The 21,351-nt window shown below is 51.9% G+C and overlaps 1 protein-coding gene across 1 annotated transcript in view; it reads left to right on the top strand.

Annotated features, from left to right (window-relative positions):
• The window catches only part of LACTBL1 (lactamase beta like 1), an 11,543-nt gene extending 3,196 nt beyond the window's left edge, over nucleotides 1–8,347 (top strand). The window contains exons 3-6 of the mRNA XM_008694871.2: nucleotides 1,755–1,912; nucleotides 2,892–3,127; nucleotides 6,309–6,414; nucleotides 7,366–8,347. Coding sequence (XP_008693093.2) covers nucleotides 1,755–1,912; nucleotides 2,892–3,127; nucleotides 6,309–6,414; nucleotides 7,366–8,347 — 1,482 coding nt within the window. The remainder of the gene's footprint in view (nucleotides 1–1,754; nucleotides 1,913–2,891; nucleotides 3,128–6,308; nucleotides 6,415–7,365) is intronic.
• Nucleotides 8,348–21,351: the final 13,004 nt, after the last annotated feature.

Raw genomic sequence — 21,351 nt, 5'->3', positions numbered from 1 at the left:
ATTCATTCATTCATTCATTCATTCATTCAGCATGCAATTCTTGAGCGCCTACTGTGTGCTAAGCACCAGGCAGACGGCAGGAAGAAGATACTGTCCTGCTCTAAAGATGTTACTAGTCTGGAAGTGACAGAATAGTGAAGACAAATAACATCCATAACTCAGGGGTACGAGTGAGGGTAGGGAAAGTTTAGGGAGCTATGGGGTACAGAGAATTGGTTCTGGGGTCAGGCAAGGCTTCTGAAGGGAGTGGTGTCTACACTGAGATGTGAACAAGTAGGAGATACCCAGATGATATGCATTTATGCAGTAAGGGAGCATGGAGGAGCGAAGCGTGTGCTCTGGAGACAGGGACCAGCATGTGCATGGGTCCAGGGACAGCAGAGTGAGGGCAAGGCACACAAAGAGAGCTATGGGGAAATTCAGGCCAGTGGGGGCAGAGGTGGGGAAGAGAGAAAGGGGGTGGATGGGGAAGGAGGACAGAGCCCCTACCCCAGAGGCCGGTGCGATATTAAACACACAGGCCCTACAACAGAACTGTTAGCACCGCACGATGGCCAACACTAGAGGGGGCTGTCAGCTGGCGCTGGGCTGTGCCAGCCCGACCCCCACCCCCACCCCCACCCCGGGTCACTCACCTCCAGAGACACACAGACAAATGAAACATGACCGGAAGTCTACGAGCAGCAGCACGGCGCAGGGATGGGAAACTGTCGTCCGGGACAGTGGAAGGGACTGACGTCCACACGAGAGAAGGCAGGGGCCAGCGCAGAGACACCATCACTGTCTGCAAATAGGTGAAAAGTTTAGTGAAGGAGAAGGAGCTAAGGGCGCTATGGGGCTCCAGGGTCCTAGCCGTGAAAATGAAACAAAGCAGCAGTGACAGCCAGGCTGCCCTCTAGTGCGCACCCAGTGTATGGTGGCTGCTTTCTGTGAATGGCTTGCGAGTCTGTGTCTGCAGAGGGGGACACTGAGGCACACAGGGGCACAGCTGGTGCTGGGGCGGGAACCACAGGTGGACAGAGCTCGATTCCCCATCTGCGAAGTCACTCGGCAAGGCGGTCTGGCCGTGAATTAGGAGTGAGGGCTGGAGTTCGCCTGGGCTTCTAATCCTGACTCCACGAACCATTAGCCGCTTGGGCAAGTCACTTGGGATCTCATGGATTCACTTTTCTCATCTGTAAAATAGGGAGTAGTGAGCACTGACTTGTTATGAGGATTAAGTGAGACAATGCGTGAAAATCACTTTATATGGTGCCTGGCACATATGCCAAATGTCCAACAGATATAGGGGTTCTCACGGGTACTGCATTTCATTATTGAAAACAATGTCTTTTCAATCAATGTTCAAAGAGGGCCTATGGGCCCTCTATCATGATTTCTCCAACATTAGGGGGCCAGACCGGGTCCCCTGGAGGTGTTCTAGGGCATCAGACAAGCATTCAACTAGACCAGTAGTTTAATCCCTCCCTCTTTTTACATTTTGCCAAAGAAATGTTTCTTTGAACAAAAATCTTATGCCCTACACAGAAAACACATTTAGTGGAGCTGCTCTGGTTGCAAGTGGGTGGGGGTCTCATCCCAGGGGGTCTGAGAACCAGAGGTCTGGAAGCTCTAGCAACAGTGGGGAAAGAAGGGAGGGGAGCCAGGCCAGGGTGCTGGGTGCAGGGGGTGTTGTGGGAGCGGGCCAGGCATGCGGAATGAGCGGAGGGCGTCTTCGTGCCTGCACTCTCAGGCTCTTGCTCTCCTCCTCCAAGGTGGGCAGGATCCTGCGTCAGGCACTGTCTGCCCCGGGCCTGGCTGCCATGTCTGCAGTTGTCATCCACAATGACACCGTGCTCTGGACTGGGAACTTCGGGAGGAAGAATGGCTCAGACCCGGCCTCTGGGCCCCCCAATGAATATACCATGTACCGGTCAGCTGAGTGACCTCCAGTGTCCTGTGGAGGGGGGCAGGGATGGGAGGACCAGGGAGACCCAGGAGGTAGGGGGACTTAAGAGAATCATGACTGGCGTCCAACCTGCCAGGGCCCTTTATTAAGTCCTGACAATTTTATAGATGAGGAGACTGAGGTCCGGAGAGGACCAGAGAGTGCCCAACATCACACCACAGGGATAAAAGGTCAGGAAGGAATCCCTTCTGGAGAGCCTTTAGCCCCAAACCTCCCTACCTAGAAAATGTTCCCTGTGTCCCATCCCCCCGCCCTTCTGTCTGCCACAAAGGGACTATAACCAATTCCTGGGCCCTTGTCCCAGGTCCCTGTCAGTTGGCAGCAGTGGTCCCGATGGAAGAAACGTAGGACCTTCTGCTGCACATCCAGAGTCCCCCCTCCTAGGTGCTACCTGTGGGACCCTTAAAGCTGACCACGCAAAGTGAGTGTGCTCACTCCCAGAGATACCGTGAAGATGCCGGAGGTTCCCCTCACACTGCACCTGCTTTGTGCCAGGCAGGGGGCCAACAATTGTATTTGCTATCACTTACTGAACACATATTACTACCTCTTTGCCCAGTATGTTGCCCAATCTCATTCAATCTTTTCTCCAACCTGTGAAATGGACAATGAAACTGAATCTCAGAAAGGTCTAGTACTTGCCCAAGACCACTTGGCCAGTGTGAGGCAGAGGTATGATCCCATCCCATTCTGTCTCAGAATGGGAAGGGCCTGGCGTGGGGACGGGTGCTCAGGAGTGCCCACCCAGCACTGCGGTATGTTCTCAAACATCCCTATGGCAGTTTTACAGAAGCTGGTGAATTTCCATCTGAGACACTGGGTAAGGGTGGACTTTGCGCTTTCCTAGAACACTAGAAAGTTGGGGCGTGGGGGTGCAGAGCAGAGGGGGGTTGTGGGGCCAACTGCATGTCCTCTGCACCCCTGTGACCTTAACACTGTCCAGGATCTCCAGCATCTCCAAGATCTTTCCTGTCCTCATGCTGTACCGGCTGTGGGAGGAGGGCATTGTGGCCTCCCTAGACGACCCTCTGGAGCGGTATGCCAGCGCCTTCACCATTAACGACCCGCTGGGCATGGCATCGGCTCCTGAACAGAGCCTGATGGACGGGCTGGAGGAGGCGGGCCCAGCCCCAAGGCCTTCGCCGGTCACCCTCCGAAGGATGGCCAGCCAGCTCTCAGGTGAGCAGCTTTGAACTTTTCAAGCTCAATCCAAACCATTTCAGCCGCGGAAACTGAGCAGGTTCTCATCCAGCCTGGCCGTACCGCCCATCCCCCGAGCACCCATCCCCATGCCAGGCCTGGAAAATGGCAACACCAAAATATTTATAAATGGGAGAACGGCTAAATAAACTAGGACAGGGCTATATAATCAGATAAGATACAGCCCCAGAAAAAAGGGTAACAATGTTCTTTATGTACCGGAGATGGAATCAGATACGATGTTAATTTAAGTGGGTAAGAAAGCTCAAACAGCATGTTATGTGCTAGCATATGAATGGATAAAATAATATACACACTATAGTGCATATGGGTGTGTGAATGTCTATACGTAAGAAAGTATAACGTACATATTACATAACACACATAAACTATACGAATACACACATACCTGCCATTCCATCATTTCAAAAGGCCTGAGGTCTCAGTCGATGGCCATGGCTGGTTATCACTTCCGAGCCCAGATGGTGCATCCAAGGCTCAGCGAGAGGAGGGAGCCTCCCAAAGTAGCTCAGGCAGGACGGGATCTGTCTTCCCTTTTTTTTTTTTTTAAGATTTTATTTATTTATTTGAGAGAGAGCGCATGAGCGTGCGCACAAGCGGGGAGTGGGGAGAGAGGGAGAGGGAGAAGCAGGCTCCCTGCTGAGTAGGGACCCCCCCCCCCATGCGGGACTCGATCCCAGGACCTTGAGATTATGACCCGAGCCAAAGACAGTTGCTTAACCGACTGAGCCGCCCAGGCGTCCCAGGATCCGTCTTCTTGAGGGAGAGCGGGCCCCGTGGTTAAGGGCATGAGCACTGAAATTCCAGCTCTGCCCTCTCCCAGCTGTGTGATCTTCGGCAAGTCATTTAACTCCTCTGAGCCCTATTTTTCTCCTCTGTAAAATGACTGTGGATTACATTATTACTGGGGATTAAATGAGCTAACGAGTATAAAACACTTAGCAGAGCATCTGGCACATGGCAGGTACTTGTCAATGTAGCTCTGGTTATCATAGCCAGGGTTAGACCTAGGTGTAGTGGGGCCTCATGTGGATATAATTCTGAGGGCCCTCTTTAAGAATACATTATTAAAAACTCAAAATTAGATACAGGCCTTGGAAGGGGCCATGCAGGTGAGGAGCCTTGAAGTTTAGGCTCCTGTTAAGTCGACCCCGGTTATAACTCTGACTCCAGGGCTCCCTCTAGGGGTGTGCTGTGGATTCTTCTTTATCCATACCCAGGGAACCCAGCACCCTGTGCTTGGTTAGTTTTAAAACATCCCGCATGTGTTCTCCTACAGTCCCATGGGGCCAGCTGAGCCAATGGCTGCCTGAATAACTGTTCTAGGCTCTCAATGTCTATTATAATGGACTGTCACTATAATCTAGAGCTCTCTCCCATTCTTGGAGCTTTTCATCCCTTCTCCAAGTTAAGCCTTCCCACACCTCGCAGGGAAACCACTGCAGGTGCTTCAGCCCATTTAAAGCTGAGCAAGTAGAGGCTCAGAGGGTAAAGTAAGTGGTTTGTGGCCGCACAGCAAGAAGTGTCAGAGTCAGGGGGCACCTGGGTGGCTCGGAGGTTAAGCGTCTGACTCTTGATTTCAGCTCAGGTCATGATCTCAGAGTTGTGGGATTGAGCCCCATGTCGGGCTCTGTGCTGGGTGTGGAGCCTGCTTAAGATTCTCTCTCTCCTTTTTCCTCTGCCTTCCCTGCTCCTCTTAAAAAAAAAAAAAGTGCCAGAGTCAGAACTTAAACCCAGGACTCAAGACTCCATCTCCCAGTTGCACCCCTCCTAGGAGAGAGCCTGTGTCACCCAGTTGCTTAAGCCAAAAGCCTTTGAGTCACCCCTGATATCTCCAACCCCCACACCCTCCACATCTCCAGAAGCAAATCCTGTTGGCTCCCCACTCAAAATATATCCAGAATCCAGCCACTTCTCACCATCTCCACTGCCAGTACCCAAGTCTAAGACACCATCAATTAAACAGGCTTCCTTGCTTCTGCCACTGCCCCCCAAAAGTCTGTTTTCAAACAGCAGCCAGAGCAACGCTGATTAAATATATGTCAGATCACATCACTCCTCTGCTCAAAACCCCTGCAGAGGTCACATCCCACTCAGACAAAAAGCCAAGTCCTTCCAGCACCCTATGGCATATCCCTCTAGCTCTCACCTCCAAAGTCCTCCCGTTCTCACTCTTCCTCAGCCACACTGGCTGTTCCTCACTAGTCCTCAAACATGCCAAGGCATTCCTGCCCCAGGACCTCTGCACTAGCTCTTTCCTCTGTGGGAGACATTCTTTCCTGACACTGCTGCGTGGCTCTCCCTCTCACCTCCTCCAGCTCTCACCTGCTCAAGGGTCACCTTCTCTCTGAGGCCTTCCTCTGATCACCCTGGATAAAATAACAATCCCCCCCCTTTTACAGGCAGCTATTTTTCTCCACAGTATGAGTATTTATTATCTGTCCCCTCCCCTAGAATGGAAATCTCATGTGAGCAGGGACTTTATTTTGCTCACTACTTAACCCCTAGGTCCCAGAACAGTCCTTGAAACAAAAGGGGATGCTTGAAAACTACTGAGTAGAAGGATGGAAAGAATCCCAGTCCTGTGACCCTTCCCATACTGGTCGCATCCAATAAGCAGAAAATTCCAAGTGGGCAGAGGAGCCAGTTCCACAAAACCTGTTTGGGGACTGACCTCAAGAATTTTGTGGAATCAAACTTCTATGGCGGATGATGACAATTATTTTTTTGAACAGTTACTATGACCAGGCCCCATGCTAAGCATTTTATCTCAACTAATCCTCACATGAGCCCAATGATATAGGAAATTATTTCCCTCATGTTACAGATGAGGGGACTGGGGCTCAGAGAGGTTAAGTGACTTGCCCAGTAAAACGCAGGCAGGATTAGAGTCCAGGCTAGAGGACTTCTCCTCCCCCCCCACCTCCTCCTTCTCCTCCCCCTCCCTCCTCCTCTTCTTCTTCTTCCTCTTTCTCCTCCTCTTCTTTTTCCTCTTCCTCCTCCTCTTCTTTTTTTTTTTTTTTAAGTGATTTTGTGGTCCTTATCTCTCAATTCATGGAAGGTGGGGAGGGAGCGCACCCCGGGGCCCACTGTCCCACGCTCAGCTGGCTCAGCAGGTCTGACCACTGCTCCTCTCCAGGGCTGCCCAGAAGGCTCCGGTCCACTTCACTGCTGTGGAGGGGCAGCACCACGGAGGCCCTGAGCCTGCTCAAGGATGACGTGCTGGTGGCAGACCCGGGAACCAGGTGAGGAGTACGCCCCACCCACATCAGAAACCATCAGAGATGACACACCCCTCCTAGGAGAGAGCCTGTGTCACCCCGTCCTAGGTAGCTGGAGACAGGGGAGACTTCAGGGATCCCTGAATGTATCCCCTATTCCACAACCGAGAGGACAGGCCCAGACAGGGGGCACAACCAGGCAGGGGAAGCTGGGCCCAGATCCAGTTCCGTGTGAACCTCGTGTTCTGTTGATCCATCAACTCAGCTTTTATCGAGCATCTACTCAACTGAGATGCAGCACCTAGCTATTGAGACACAGCAGGGAACAAATACAGCCAGGCTTCTCCTCATGTAAGGTGCATTTTCCTGAGTGAACAGTGGCCATTTTCATCAGTGAACAGATAAACGAGAGAAATACAGATTTTGCCAAGTGCCATAATGGAAATAAATGGGATGCTGATGAGACAGGGAGTGGACAGCCAGGGTGGCCATTGAACAAACCCCCACTCTAGGAGCAGTAGGACTTGGGATTGGGAGGGGTGAAATCCTGCCTCCTATTTGTTATCCTTGAGCTACAAGCTCCCTGTCGTTTTTGCGCCACAATACTCCAAGACTCTAGTTTCCCATTTGATAAAAATAAATCACACTAAAGTGTAAAGGTCCAATTAGATTTGTTTTACCACTTTCCCAGGTACCCTGCTGAGTCCAACTCTTCCCCAAGCTGCTGTGTGCCCCAGGCAATTCTCTGCCCCTGTCTGGGGTTTAGTTTTCCCAGATGTAGGATATTGACTTGTATTCAATGACCTCTGGAGTCTCGGCTGGGTCTGACCATCTGGGATGCAGTGAAGCCTGTTCCGCCCAGTCCAACGAAACTCTGGTGGCATTTCAGACCGTCTGAGCAGGCGGCGCGCGCTCCTTAGGGCCTGGAGATATTCCTCCAAAGCCACATCCCAGCTTCCACCCTTCCTCTTCCAGGTGCCATTACAGCACGTTGGCCTTCTCGCTTCTGGCCCATGTCCTGGCAGCGCACACCGCTCAGGGCGATTACCAACGCTGGATCTCGGAGAACGTGCTGGAGCCGCTGGGGATGGCGGACACCGGCTTCGAGCTCACGCCCCTCGTGCGTGCCCGCCTGGCGGCTGGCTTCTACGGCAGCGGGCGGCCCGCGCCGCTCTACGACCTGGGCTGGTACCGGCCGTCCGGCCAGATGTACTCCACGCCCGCCGACCTGGCCAAGCTGGCCATGGTGCTCCTGGGCAGCGGGCCCCAGCGGCTCCTGCGGCCCGACGCGGCCAAGACCCTGCTGACGCCGCTGCTGGCCTGCTCGGGCGCCTACTTCGCCAACGAGACGGGCACCCCGTGGGAGTTCCACGCGCAGCGGGGCTACCGCGTGGTGCGCAAGGACGGCGACCTGGACGGCTACGCCGCCACCTTCTCCCTGGTGCCGCCGCTGCGCCTGGGCCTCGTGCTGCTCCTGGCCGGGCCGCGGCCCGCCGGGCGCGACCTGGTGGCGCAGGCCTACGACGTGCTCCTGCCGGCCATGGAGACAGCCCTTCGCGAGGCGGAGCCCAGCCCCGCCCCGCCGCCCAGCGCGCGCCCCTTCGCCGGCTACTTCACCTTCGCCAACCAGACCTTCTATGAGGTGCGCCCCGGGCCGGCGGGCGAGCTGCGCCTGCGCCAGTTCGGGCCGCGCGTGGAGGGGCTAGTGCCCCCCGCCTTCCGCACGCTGGCGCTGCGCTACGTGCGCGGCCGCGTCTTCCAGCTGCACGTGGCCCGCGAGTTCCCGTGCGCGCTGCCGCTCGGCGACGCGTGGCTCTCCCTCGAGGCCCAGCACGGGCAGCTGGTCAACTTCTACCCCTTGGACGGCCACGGGCTGTCCCCCGGCTTCGACGTGCCGGGCCTTAACACCTACCGGGTGCTGAGGCTACAGCGCAAGCCCGTATTCAAGACCCAGTGACGCGGGGGCTGTGTCCGTCCTTCCGGAGTCAACCCCCTCCCTCGCCTCCGGGCTCTCTGATCTCGGTTTGGGAGGTGGAACTGCGGAGATGTTGGCAGAGCGGCATAGGCGTTGCCCCTCAAAGTGTGGTCTGCGGACCACAGCCGGGTTTTGAACTGTTTGTTATCCATGGGGTGGAAGAGTTAAGTACAGAGATTTAGAGTAAGCATTTAGAAACTTTCATAGCAAGTTGACAGAGTACTTTCTTAAAAAGATTTTATTTATTTATTAGAGAGAGAGAGAGCAGGGGGAGGGGCAGAAGGAGAGGGAGAATCCCAGGCAGACTCCATGCTAAGCCGGAGGGGAGGTGGGACTCGATCTGACGACCTGAGCCAAAATCAAGGGTGGGCTTCCTAACGGACTGAGCCACCGTGGTGCCCAGAGTACATTTGTGTCTGCTGAATATAAGACAAAATATGGGCTTGTATTTTGTCTTTTAAAAATCAACCCTACTGAGTTTTAATTCATATGATTTATATAAATTTATATAAAAAGAAATGCACACATTAGCCATGATTTTGACAAATATTTATGCCCACTATAATCAAGATACGGAAAATTCCCATTATCCCCCAAACTTCTTTTGCTGTCGGTCTCCTCCCCTGCACCAGCTCTTCTATTTTTATCACTATGGATTAGTTTTGCCTGTTGTAGAATTTCATGTAAATGGAATCATACAGTGTAGGCTTTGGTGTATGGCTTTTTCCTTCTGCTCAGCATGATGTTTTTAAGGTTCACCCATGTCTTTGTGTCTATCAGTAGTTTGTTCCTTTTTATTGTTAAGTAGCATTCCATCGTGTGGGTATACCATGTTTGCTTATCCATTCACCTGTTGATGGACATTTGGGTTGTTTCCAGATTTGGGCTATTAGGAAAAAGCATTCCTGTATAAGGCATTTTGTGAATACATGCTTTCACTTCTTTTGGTAAATATCTAGGTAAGCAGTTTTCCAAAGCACGTGTATATTTTGCATTTCCACCAGTGATATGTGACACTTCTGTTGCTCCCTATCTTTGTAAAAACTTAGCGTTGTCAGTCTTTTCAACTTTAGGCATGCTAGCAGTTGTGAAGTCCTATCTCACTGTGGTTTTAATTGTATTTCTCATATTGTAAAAGTTCTCTATACGCTCTGGATACAAGTGCTTCGTGAGATCAGGTATTGCAAATATTTTCCCTCAGTCTTTGGTTTTCTTTCCAGTTTCTCTCTTAATGATGTCTTTTGCCGAAGAGCAGAAGTTTAAAAAATTTTGATGAATTTTAGGCCTGTTGGAGCTAATACAAAACTTAGGCTTGTCCTTTGCGTGTCCTTTTAAAAATTAAACTTTTTATTTTTTTTTATTTTATTCTATTTATTTATTTATTTATTTATTTATTTATTTATTTATTTTTAAAGATTTTATTTATTTATTTATTTGACAGAGATAGAGACAGCCAGCGAGAGAGGGAACACAAGCAGGGGGAGTGGGAGAGGGAGAAGCAGGCTCATAGCAGAGGAGCCTGATGTGGGGCTCGATCCCAGAACGCTGGGATCACGCCCTGAGCCGAAGGCAGACGCTTAACCGCTGTGCCACCCAGGTGCCCCAAACTTTTTATTTTGAGGTAATTATAGATTCACATGCAGTTGAAGGAAATAACCAATGTACCTTTCACCCAGTTTCGTCCGATGGAAACGTCTTGCAAAACTAGAGAACGATAGCACGCCCAAGTAATTGACACTGATAGAGTCAAGATACTGAATACTTTCCTCAGGGCAAGAATCCCTCTTGTTGCCCTTTTCTGGCTGTGCCCACTTGCTTACCAACCCCACCCCCTCCTTAACTCCTAGCAACCACCAATCTGGTTTCCATTTCTGTAATTTTTCCATTTCAAGAATATTATATGTATGGAGTCATGCAGTATGTAATTTGGGGGGATTTTTTTTTTTCACTCAGCATAATTCTCTGGAGATTTGTTCAAGTTGTTGCAAGTATCAACAGCTTTTTGCGTTTTGTTGTCAAGGTTGCATGGTATGGATGGGCCACAGTCTATTTAACCATTCATTTGGTGAAAGACATCTGGCTTGTTTCCAATTTCAGGCTATTACGAATAAGGCTGCTATGAACCTTTGTTTACAGGTAACTGTGTGAACATAAGTTTTCATTTCTCTGGGATGAATGCCCAGGAGTCCAACGGATGAGTTGAATGGGGGTTGTTTGCTTTTGTTTTGTTTTGTTTTTAAGAAACTTGCCAAACTGTGTTTTCAGAGTGGCTGTACCATTTTATGTTGCAATCAGCAATATAGGAGTGATCCAGTTTCCTGCATTTTTTTTTTTTTTAGTTTCCCCACGTTTGTGCCAGCATTTGATATTATCACTATTGTTATTTTTGTTATTCTAATTTCTTAATAATGAATGAGGTTGAATTTCTTTTCATGTGCTTTTGTGCCATCTATATATCCTCTTCAGTAAAATGTCTCTTTTTGTCTTTTGCCCCTTTCCTGATTGGACTTTTTAAGAAATTGTGGAGTTCTGAGAGTTCTTTATACATTCTGAATACTAGTCCCTAGTTTGCAAACATGTTCTAGTCTGCAGCTTGTGTTTTCGTCCTTTTAACAGGTGTGTGGTGGTATCATGTTATCTGCACAGCTTTGGCCCTGGGTCACGGTCATTGTGTCTTCTTTGTTCCTTTCTAGCTTTACCGTATTCCCTGGCCACACCCTGCACTCCCTACTTTGTTTCTCTACCCCTGACTGCTCTCCTGACGCTAGACTCATGTGTCCAACTGCCTATTTCATGTTTAGGAGGCATCCCTACCTCACGTCCAAAACGGAACTTCCGGTCTCATGGCAGACCAGCATCTCCTGTGGTCTGTCCATCTCAGTTAGTGGCAGCTCTGTCTTTGCTGTTGCTCAGGCCAGACTCCTGGGTCGCCCACTTTCTCTCACATCCATTCCACCCACAAGTCATGCTGGCTCACCTTCACACGGTGTCCAGAATCCAATCCCTTCTCATCACCTCTGTTCTTCCTGCCTTTTCCGAGTCATCATCCTCTCCCTCCAAGGTTATTATAGCAAATCCCTGTCTCCCCACATCCACCCTTGCCCCCTGGGATGCTTAGTTTTCTGTGTCAGGGTGACCCGGGTAAATGTTTGGTCATTCCCCCACTCATCTAGGTGTTGCTATGAAGCTATTTTGTAGATGCGGTTAATATGTGCAATTCCCCCACTCATCTAGGTGTTGCTATGAAGCTATTTTGTAGATGCGGTTAATATGTGCAATCAGTGGACTTTAAGGAGAAGAGATGACCGTGGATAATCTGGGTGGGCCTCATGCAATCAGTGGAAGGCCTGAGGAGCAAAACTGCGGTTCCCAAGGAAGAAGGAATCTGCCTCTGGATGCGGCATCGGCTCCTGCCTGAGAGTTTCCAGCCTGCCAGCGTCCTTACAGACTTTGGATTTGCAGCCAAATCATGCAAGCCAATTCCTCGAAATAAATCTCTTCATATATATCCTAGTGGTTCTGTTTCTCTGGAGGACCCCTGACGAATCCACTCCCAGACACCGTGCTACAGAGCACTCTGAGCCTTTTAAAAGTCACATCACGGCACTTGTGTTCTCAAACACTCCCAGAGCTTTCATCTCATTCAAAGAAAAGTCGAAGTCTATATCATGGCCTGCAGAGGATCCCGGTTCTTCCCACTCTTACTGTCTCTGCCTCAGCCATCCCGGCCTTCTCCCTGCTCCTTGAACACGCCAGCAGTCCATGGCCTTTGCTCCCACTGTCCCCTCTGCCTGTACAGTCCTTTCTCCAGCGTGCCACTCACTGCTCCCTTCCCCTCGATGTTTATTCGCCTGTCACCTTCTCAGGGAGGCCTTCCCTGACCACCCCATTCTTGCAAATTGATGATTTTTTTGTTTTTTAACCTGTGTCTGTACCTGCATAACTGCCACCTAGATCAAGGTATGGAACGTTCCCAGCCCTTCCTGTCGTTCCCTGTTCCACTTCCTGGAAATAACCACTCGTGAATTCTACCACCATTGATTGATTGGGCTGTTCTTGGTCTTTTTATAAACGAAATCTTCGATGGGGCGCCTGGGTGGCTCAGGCCAGTGGTTAAGTGTCTGACTTCTGCTCAGGTCGTGATCTCGGGGTCCTGGGATTGGGTTCCGAGGTGGGCTCCCTGCTTAGCGGGGAGTCTGCTTCTCCCTCTCCCTCTGCTCTTTCTCCACTCCCGCTCTCGCTCTCTCTCTCAAATAAGTAAATAAAATCTTAAAAAAAAAAAAAAAGGAAATCTTAGACTATGCACTCTTCTGGGCCCACTACTCTATTTTAAAATTACAGCACGCCCCCCATCCCCCGCCCTGAGAACTCCTCAGACCCTTTGCCCACTAATTTTTCTCATGGTTTCATCTCCACCAAACATGTGTGTATTCAGTTGTTTAAGCTCCTGTTTGCCCCCCCAGGATAAGAACTCCACGTGGACAAGGCGTTTTGTCTTTGTTCATCGCTGTATGCCCAGCACCTGGTGAGCTGACCATCACTTGTGGGCAGTCAATACGTATTTGTTCAGGAAATAATGACTCTTCATTTTCTGGATGATGACATTGAGGCTCAGAGAGGTGAAGCCACTTCCCCATGTCATGCGGCATTAGTGGCAGAGACAGGCTTTGAACTTGTGTTCATAACCTGCTGCATTAGTGCCTCCATGAATGAGAATCATGGGTCTTGACGGAAGGAACGTGTATGGGGCTTGAGGGTGTTGATTCATTCAGAATATTTCCTGAGTGCCTCCTGTATGCCAGGCAATGTGCTGGCACCAGGGACGTAATAATTAACCTAGACACGTCCGTATGTCTGTACCTGCATTTCTGTGTGCAGATGTGTGTGTTTACTGGAGCGGATAAACACATGCACGTTTGTGTCTAAGTGCTTGTTCGTATGTGTACTTGCAGGTGTGCGTCTTCTGGTGTGTATGTGAGTATAACTCTGTGCCCAAGTGTGTAGGGATATGAGACAGCACGCTTTGGGGACAGATCACCTGGGTTCTCATCCTGGCTCCTGTCCTTACTAGCGGGGTAACTGTGGGCAATCTTCAAAATTCTGTACCTCAGGGGTGCCTGGCTCAGGGCGTGATCCCAGGGTCCTGGGATCGAGCCCCGCATGGGGCTCCCTGCTCAGCAGAAAGCCTGCTTCTCCCTCTCCCACTCTCTCTGCTGGTGTTCCCTCTCTTGCTGTGTCTCTCTCTGTCAAACAAATAAATAAAATCTTAAAAAAAAAATGCTGTACCTCAGTTTTCTTTTTTCTTTTCTTTTTTTTTTTAAGATTTTATTTATTTATTTGACAGAGAGAGAGACAGCCAGCGAGAGAGGGAACACAAGCAGGGGGAGTGGGAGAGGAAGAAGCAGGCTCCCAGCGGAGGAGCCTGATGTGGGGCTCGATCCCAGAACGCTGGGATCACGCCCTGAGCCAAAGGCAGACGCTTAACGACTGAGCCACCCAGGCACCCCAATGTACCTCAGTTTTCTTATCTATCTATGGGGATAATGCCCGTTGTCCACTTTCCGGCATGCTTTAGGGGATTGCTACTTAAGATAGAGACGGGACTGGGGCCTGCCCCAGAGCTCTTTGTTTCTGGTCGATGACAAGACAAGTGCAGAAATGTCAGAAATACTTGTGGCATCGTGATATTGCCATAGCACCCGAGTGTGAGATCAGGGACTGGTCTCACATTACAGCATACATCCAAGTTTGGGTGTTGAGTTCACAGTCAGACCGTATACCGATCCACAAAAGACTGGAAATTAAAAACAGAAGCAAACAAAACCCCTGGAAAACAAACCTAGTCTTTCACCGCAGATAGTTGAGAAGCAGGGGTTTAAAAGATTAAGCAGGACGATACATGTAGAGTACTCGGAACCACGCCTGGCACAGAGGAAGGGTTCTGACAGCTCCCTGTGGTCATGCCGTGGGGGCGAGTGTTGCGTATTCCTGACTTGTTCTGTATGGGGTGAGTCTGAACATGAGCCTGCAGTTATGGATGTGGGTGTGTGTGTGTGTGTGTGCGCACGAATGTGTGGGTGTGTGCCTGTTTGTAGCTGATGGCAAAATGCGTGTGTATAAACACATGGGTGCCTGTGGGTGAGGGGGGTCTTATGCATGTGGGTGAGTATGTAGGGGTGAGGTCTGGGGCAAGGGGATTGGGGAAGGCTTCAGCACAGTCCTTGCTGCCTCAGGACCCTCTGTCATAGGTGGGGGGTGGGTCAAGGCAGCAGCAGCTGTAGAAAACAGTCTCACGCTTTACCATTGTGCCATCCAGGGGGCAGCAAGGGAGGAAGTGGGGGTGTGGAGTGTGCTACTGGCCCCAGGACTCCACGAGAGTCACGAGGGGTTCTCGGGCAGGGCTGGTCCAGGCAGACGCTTTAGTCTGATGGGATTGGTGGGGATTGCGGGTGGAGGTGGGGTGGGGGTGGAGTCTTGCTACAGTCCCACCTGCCGTGGGGGGAGGGGGTTCCGTGACTATAATGCCAAACCGTGAGAGTCTACGGGGAAGCTCTGTTTCTCTTTTCTCCTTGGTGACATCTTTTGTCACAGTGACGTCTCTGTCCCTGTGAAATGACTGAGACCATGGATGCCCATTTAGAGCCAGGAGGGGCAAAGAGAGGTTGCATCTACTCCCTGGGTGGGAAAGAAGAGGGTTGAGAGGAACAAGGGTTGGTGGGGGAGCTGGGGGGGGGGCAGAGACCTGGGTCAGTGTCCCTGAGCTGGAGCACCCCCCCCCCATGAGATTGTGCTGGATCTCAGAATGGGCAGGAGAGTCTAAGGGGAGCCCGGGGTGATCAGGGACTGGGGCAGGTGGAACTAGTAAGAGGATCCGGACTTCTCAGAGGCACTGGGCTAGGACGGACAGAAGTTGTCTCCGGCATTGGGTGGGAGGCCCCAGTTTGCGTGCTGGGCTCTAACTGTGGTGTGCCCCCGCGGGTACTGTGTGACCCAGTTGGCCTCACTGTGGGTTCTCAGAATCTCCTCCACCCAGTACCCCTAAGCCCCTGATAGGAGCTGGCAGCCCTGAGGTCTGTATGTCCAAACTGGTATAAAGAATCGTTTATTATTGTATAATATGGTAGTCATGTTTATATTCACATTACTTACATAGTAATTCACAAAATATATCCATGTTGGCTTCATACCTTTGTATCTGCTGTTTCCTCTACATGGAATGCTTTATCCTCAGCTTCCAGGAGAACTCCCAGGCCTGCCTTAGTACCAGGGGCAGGTCCCCTAGGGGCTCCCATTTGGAATTAATTGCACCCTTCCTGGAAGCTGTAGGCACTCTGACCGTTGCCCGTGTTGCCCTGAGTTGTAATGACCCGAGTACCTATTGGTTTCCTCCATTGACTGGGGACTTGCATAAGTGAGGGCACGTGTCTAAGTCACTAGAGCATTCCTGGTACCAGCCTCCCGTCTGGCACTCTGTGGGTGCCCAGTTCATGTGCAGCGAGGCGGTATAAAGGCCCTGAGACGCTCTCCAGGGCAGGCTGCACACATGGGTCATTTCTGTGCCCCCCCATGGCATCTAATACGACACCTTTTGTGTAGTAGGAATACGGCCAGTGCTTTTTGAACGAATGAGTAAGTACTGAATGAATGAATCAAAACACAGCCTCCTAGACCCCATTCTCTCTGACTTGCTACCGCATCTTGTTCCCAGGCCTGACTTCAGCCTCAGTCCTGCTTACCTCTAACCCCCAGAGCATTACCCAAGAGCTCGTTCTCTTCTCCAAATCTGCTCCCAGGGACACTGATCCCATGAAATGCTCTCTCTAGAATGGGAAATGCTGCAAATGATGACCCTCCCCTTTTAAAAAAAGATTTATTTATTTGAGAAAGAAAGAGTGTGAGAGAGCAGGGGAAGGGGCAGAGGGCGAGAGAGAGAGAATCTCCAGCAGACCCTCCGCTCAGCACAGAGCCTGACACAGGGCTTGACCTCACGACCCTGAGATCATGACCCGAGCCAAAACCAAGAGTCGGACGCTTAACCAACTGAGCCACCCAGGTGGCCTGATTACACCTTTCTGGACATGCTCTTTTAGCATATTTATAGCATATTGTAGGCTCTGCCATATCTTGAAGTAAAGAAATCTGGTCAACTCGCCCAAGTCCAGAATTTGCCTAATGTATTTGACCATGAACCCTCTCTGAACCCCCCCAAACCCCCCCTTTTTTAGCAGAACTTCAACTGACATTTATTTGACAAATGTTTATGGAGAATCTACTGTGGGTCAGGCATTGTCCTGCAGAGCATGTGACAGACATGGAGCTTGCTTTCTGCCCAGCAAGATACTAAGAGCTGACCTCCGTGAGTGTGAAGGCCTTGCCGTGCTCCATCTCATCTCCTCCTCATCTACCATCTAGGTGTTAGGTATTATTGTCCCATTTTACAGACGTGAGAATGAGGCTTAGAGCAGTTATATGACCTCTCCAAGGATAGAGAGCTGACAGATGGCAGAGTTGTGATTCCAGGGCTAGGATCCCTGACAGCAGAGCTCAAAATCCCAAGCATGAATGAGTGTTCTAGTGTTGCTCTAATTCCACACCCGACCCCAGTCTGGGCCAAATCCCCGTCTCATCCCCAATCCCAGTCCTAGCCTTGGCTCCATTCTTAGCCCTGGAAAACTCCTAGGCATGCTTCAGGACCCTGCTGAGAACCTTTAGGAGCACCCATTTCCTCCCTGGGGAACCTCAGTGGAAAAAGAAAACACCACAAACCATGAGTCCACGCGATAATTTTTACAATTCACATTTATTTTGGAAAAAAAAGGTTCTGCTAAAAATACTCCTACAAAGGCATTGGAGTAACAGGGTCAGGGTGCACACGGACACAGCTGGTGAGATTTCCGTGGTCACAGCAGTGGGGGGTCTGGAGGAGTCAGGTCTGACCCACAGCCCTCGGAACCCCAACTGCATCACTTCCCAACCCCCCAGCATTGTCAGGAAAACCCATGTTCATGACCAAAGGAAACCCTGCCAGACCCCCTGGCCCCCGGTTGAGAGCTCTGGCCTGCACGGCCCAGGCTCGAGTGGACACCTGGGACGGGGAAGGGGGAGGCCAGGTGCTCACCTCCACCGTCCATGGGTCTGACAGTGACTCCAGGAGGCCATGGTCAAAGAAAATGTGCCCTGAACAGAGTGCCTCCTGGGGATCTGGGATTTGATCGGCAAAGGGTCTGATGGGGGAGAGGGGCTGAGTGGGGGCCACTGGTAGCAGCAGAGCATAGTGTTTCTGAGGGCAGGTACTGGGGTCAGAGACCAGTGGCTGACCGTGTGACCTGGGGAGGCCACCATGCCCGCCTCTGAGTCTCCTAGTCTGTGGAGTGGAAATTATAATTGTACCTGTCTCACAGAGCTGTGAGGATTAAGCGAGACAATGTGTATAAAAAGTTAAGCGCATTTCCTGGCACATTGTTGGCACTCAAGACATAGCAGCTATGATTAGGATTTGGGGCTGGGCAGGATCCAGCAGTAATCACTCTTCTCTGGAGTCCAAAGAGGCTGGCTTTTGGGGTGTATCCCGGCCAGGCTGACCCTGGGTCAGCCTCAGGGGCTCAACTTCGTGTCCCCTGCTCCTGGGAGGCCCTGTCCACGGAAGGAAGGGCAGCCAGACTGACCACGAGTTCTGACCAAACCACAGGCACCTCCCTGGCTGCCCAGCTCCCATAGGCGGAGGCCTCATCGGAAAGGCTGAAGGGGTCCTTGGAATCGGGCAGGGGCTGTGTGGCCAAGGACGCTTCATCCCAAGTGTCCGTGGGAAGGCACCTGGCACTGGGGTTCGTAGCAAGACCCTGTGGTTGCCCAGTGTCAAGACTCTGGTTCTGAACGGGAAGGTGGTGGGCCTGGGGTAGTTTCCTCAGCAAATCTGTCCTGCACCTTCCACCCCAAATAAGTCCCTTCCCAGGTGGAGCCACTGGGGCCCCCACCTGGCTTCTGAGCTGGACTGTCGTGCCCACCAGCTGGTAGGCACTGCGGCGCACATGTGGGCTTCGCTCGGCTGGGGCACCGGCCCCGCTGGCCGTCGGGAGGGCCAGGTGTGGGCATTTCTGCCACTTACCCAGGACAGAAATTCAGCATCACACTCAAAAGGAGGGGTCCTGAGCCCCTGCTAGGGTCCATCTCTGACTCAAAGAATGGAGCTTTGCTAGTATTTGATTTTAGCTGTTTTTCCCACCGTTTTCCACTCTCTCTGTCAGCTCCAGGGCCCTAAGGTTTAGGGACCTGTGATGGGTCATGGGACTTGAAGTTTTAAGAACTATCAGTCTAGAATTATATGGTGATGGAATCTGAAAAACATGAAATCCTTCTGTTAGAATCTTAGAAATACAGGGCTTGCAATCTCAAAATCTTGGAGTCTTTCCTTCCTGGAATGTTAGGCTGGACTCTTAGAGCCTTAGCAGGGCTCCCAGCGTGCATGTCCCGGCTCTGACCTCCTCCCTCTCCCATCCCCCTCCTCCAGCAGGGGCTGTGAGGCCCTGAGTAGAGGCAGGGTCCTTGCCTCGCTCTTCTCCCTCCCGGAAAAGCCATGTCTGGGTCTGGGCAGCAGAACGTGAGGGTTGGCATATACGACGTTCCAGGCCCAGCTGGAAACCCCACCCTGACTTCGCCCACCTGGCCAGGTATTGAGTGAATAGGCCTGGATTATAGCCTTGGGAGCTGTGGGGTCTCCATAGGGTGGCTCTGGGTGGGCTGCTGGGCCCCTCTGAAGTATTAAGTTCCCGTTTCTTCTTACTATATCAGCTTTCCCGAGGCGGCCTTCACGCTGTGAAGCTAAACTCAGAGAGACTCGGGGTCTGGGGGTCTAATTTTCCTGAAAGCTTAGCGCCGTCTGAACACATTCCTGAGAGTCAAGGCAGCCCCCACTCCCTGGGTCTTAATCCATGTCTGAGTTCGGGCATCTTATCTGACGATGTCTTGCTTTTTGCTAATCCCTGTCTACGCCAGACCCTCCCTCCCGGCAGACATGAGGGCACAGGTTGTCATGGGAGAAGGGAAGAGATTTCCATGTCTGGAGGAATCTCCTGGAGGAGTTTGTTAAAAGCAGACGCCCCTGGGGTTGGCCTCGGGGATTCTGACTCAGGGGGTCATGGTGCAACCCAGGAATCCGCAAGGTGAACGACCCAGGAGATTCTAACACAGGTGGGCCACGGCAGACATGCGGAGAAATCCCGTGAGGCGGGAGAGAGGGAACCTTAAAGGCAGATGGCTTGGTGGGAATGCTCTGGGAATCACCTCTGGGAATCTGTTCCCTCACCGGTAGAGAGGGGATGATAATACCGGTAAGAGCCCCACACGTGGGGCCTGGCCTATGGACCAGCGATTAGTGCAATGTCTGTGGCATCAAGCTCCGGAGGCGAGCCTCCCGCGGCAGCGTCCCTGAGGCTTCCTGCGTCACACAGCAGAGGCCAAGTCACTGTGTTTGGTTTCCCTGAAGGGCAAACTGGCCAGCTTCAAGGCCACTCTTCACGCTAAGTGTTATGGCAGGAGCCATTTCATGGGAGGCTGGGTGGAGGCCAGCAAGTGGTCTAGGCACGCTCCGTGTGGCTCCCTAACCACCCTCTGGGTTTTCCCAGCATAACACACTACTGAGGACAGCAGGACCCCAGACAGACCCTTCCAGCACGTCTGGGTAATCTCAGCAGGGCCAGGCCTTCCAGAGCAGAGATGGGCTTCCTGAGCAGTGTGCATGCCACCCACCCAGCCCCTAGCCCCGGCTCACCCCTGTACTCCGCTCGGTGCCCCCAGAACTCCGCCACGATCCCTGACCTGCCTTTCCACGCCACCACCGCCATCCACAGCCACTCAACTCCCGTCATGCCTGGCGGCTCTCAGCGAGGCCTGGCGGAAATGGGGTGAGCGTCAATTGAACGTAGCTGAATTAAGAATCAGGTAGCACAAATCCAGCCCTGCTGTTCCAAGCAGCTGAAATGACTCTTTGGATTATCTGCCTCAGTGAGTGAGGATGGAAAGTGAAGCGGCAGGGCTTGGGTTCTCATGGAATAAGTGAGGGCTTTTCCAGGGGGCTCTTCCTCTAGGAGGAGAGGGGGAGCTGTGAGGCACCCTGCCCCCATCCATGGCTGAACTGACTCTTCCTCCTAAGACCCAATGCTCCTTCTGCTGCTCTTCTGCTCAAGAAATTGCTGTGGCTAGACCGGGCATCACGTTCAAGCTACCTCACCCTCCTCTTAAATCAACCCCCATGTCCCACCACTCCTTTGGCTCATCCAGACACGGCTCCTCATGGTTGGACCATTCTGGCCTCCGTATCTTTGGTTACAGGGTACCTCCCACCCGGAACGATCTCTCTCTTAGCTTCTGTCATTTTCAAGACAGCCTCCTCCAGGAAGCCCTCCCTGACGACCCCAGCCCATTTGACCTTTCTCTTCGCTTACCAGCCAGCATCAGCCACTGCGTGCTTTACGTCATCTGAGTGTGGTGGAGTGGGCTTTGGGAACAGATGAACACAGCCCTGTTCTGCCCCTTCCTGGTTGTGCAATCCTGAGCAAGCTACTTCCCCTCTCTGAGCCTCAGTTGCCCCCCTACCCGTGGGAGGAAATAGTCCCTCCTCACAGGACTGTGATGTATGAAGTGTTTTGCATGCCTGGCTCACCCAGTCCAGTCTTCTCATTTTACAGATGGGAGATTGGGGCTCAGTGAGGGCAAAAGGCTCAAGCCCAGATCCAGGTCTCAAGTTAGTGACAGGAGCTAAACTGCTACTCTGGGGTCAGGATGCATCTTCCCTAGCACCCTGGGGCAGCCTGTCCTTTGAATGCGTTTACATCATTTTCTCTGGCAAGAATCTTCCAGCCTTTAGTACGGTCTGGAAACCACAGGAGCTCAGGAGAGAGCCAGGAGTGCCTGAGGGCCTAGCCCTGGTGTGGGTGGTGGTCTGGGCCCTGGGTCCTTCCTGTGCTTCAGCCAGGCGGAGGAAGAGCTGG

Source organism: Ursus maritimus, unplaced genomic scaffold, assembly GCF_017311325.1.
Source record: "Ursus maritimus isolate PB19 unplaced genomic scaffold, ASM1731132v1 scaffold_32, whole genome shotgun sequence".
Lineage (NCBI taxonomy): Eukaryota > Metazoa > Chordata > Mammalia > Carnivora > Ursidae > Ursus > Ursus maritimus.
Note: the sequence above shows the minus strand (reverse complement) of the source record. Positions and strands in the feature narration are given on the sequence as shown.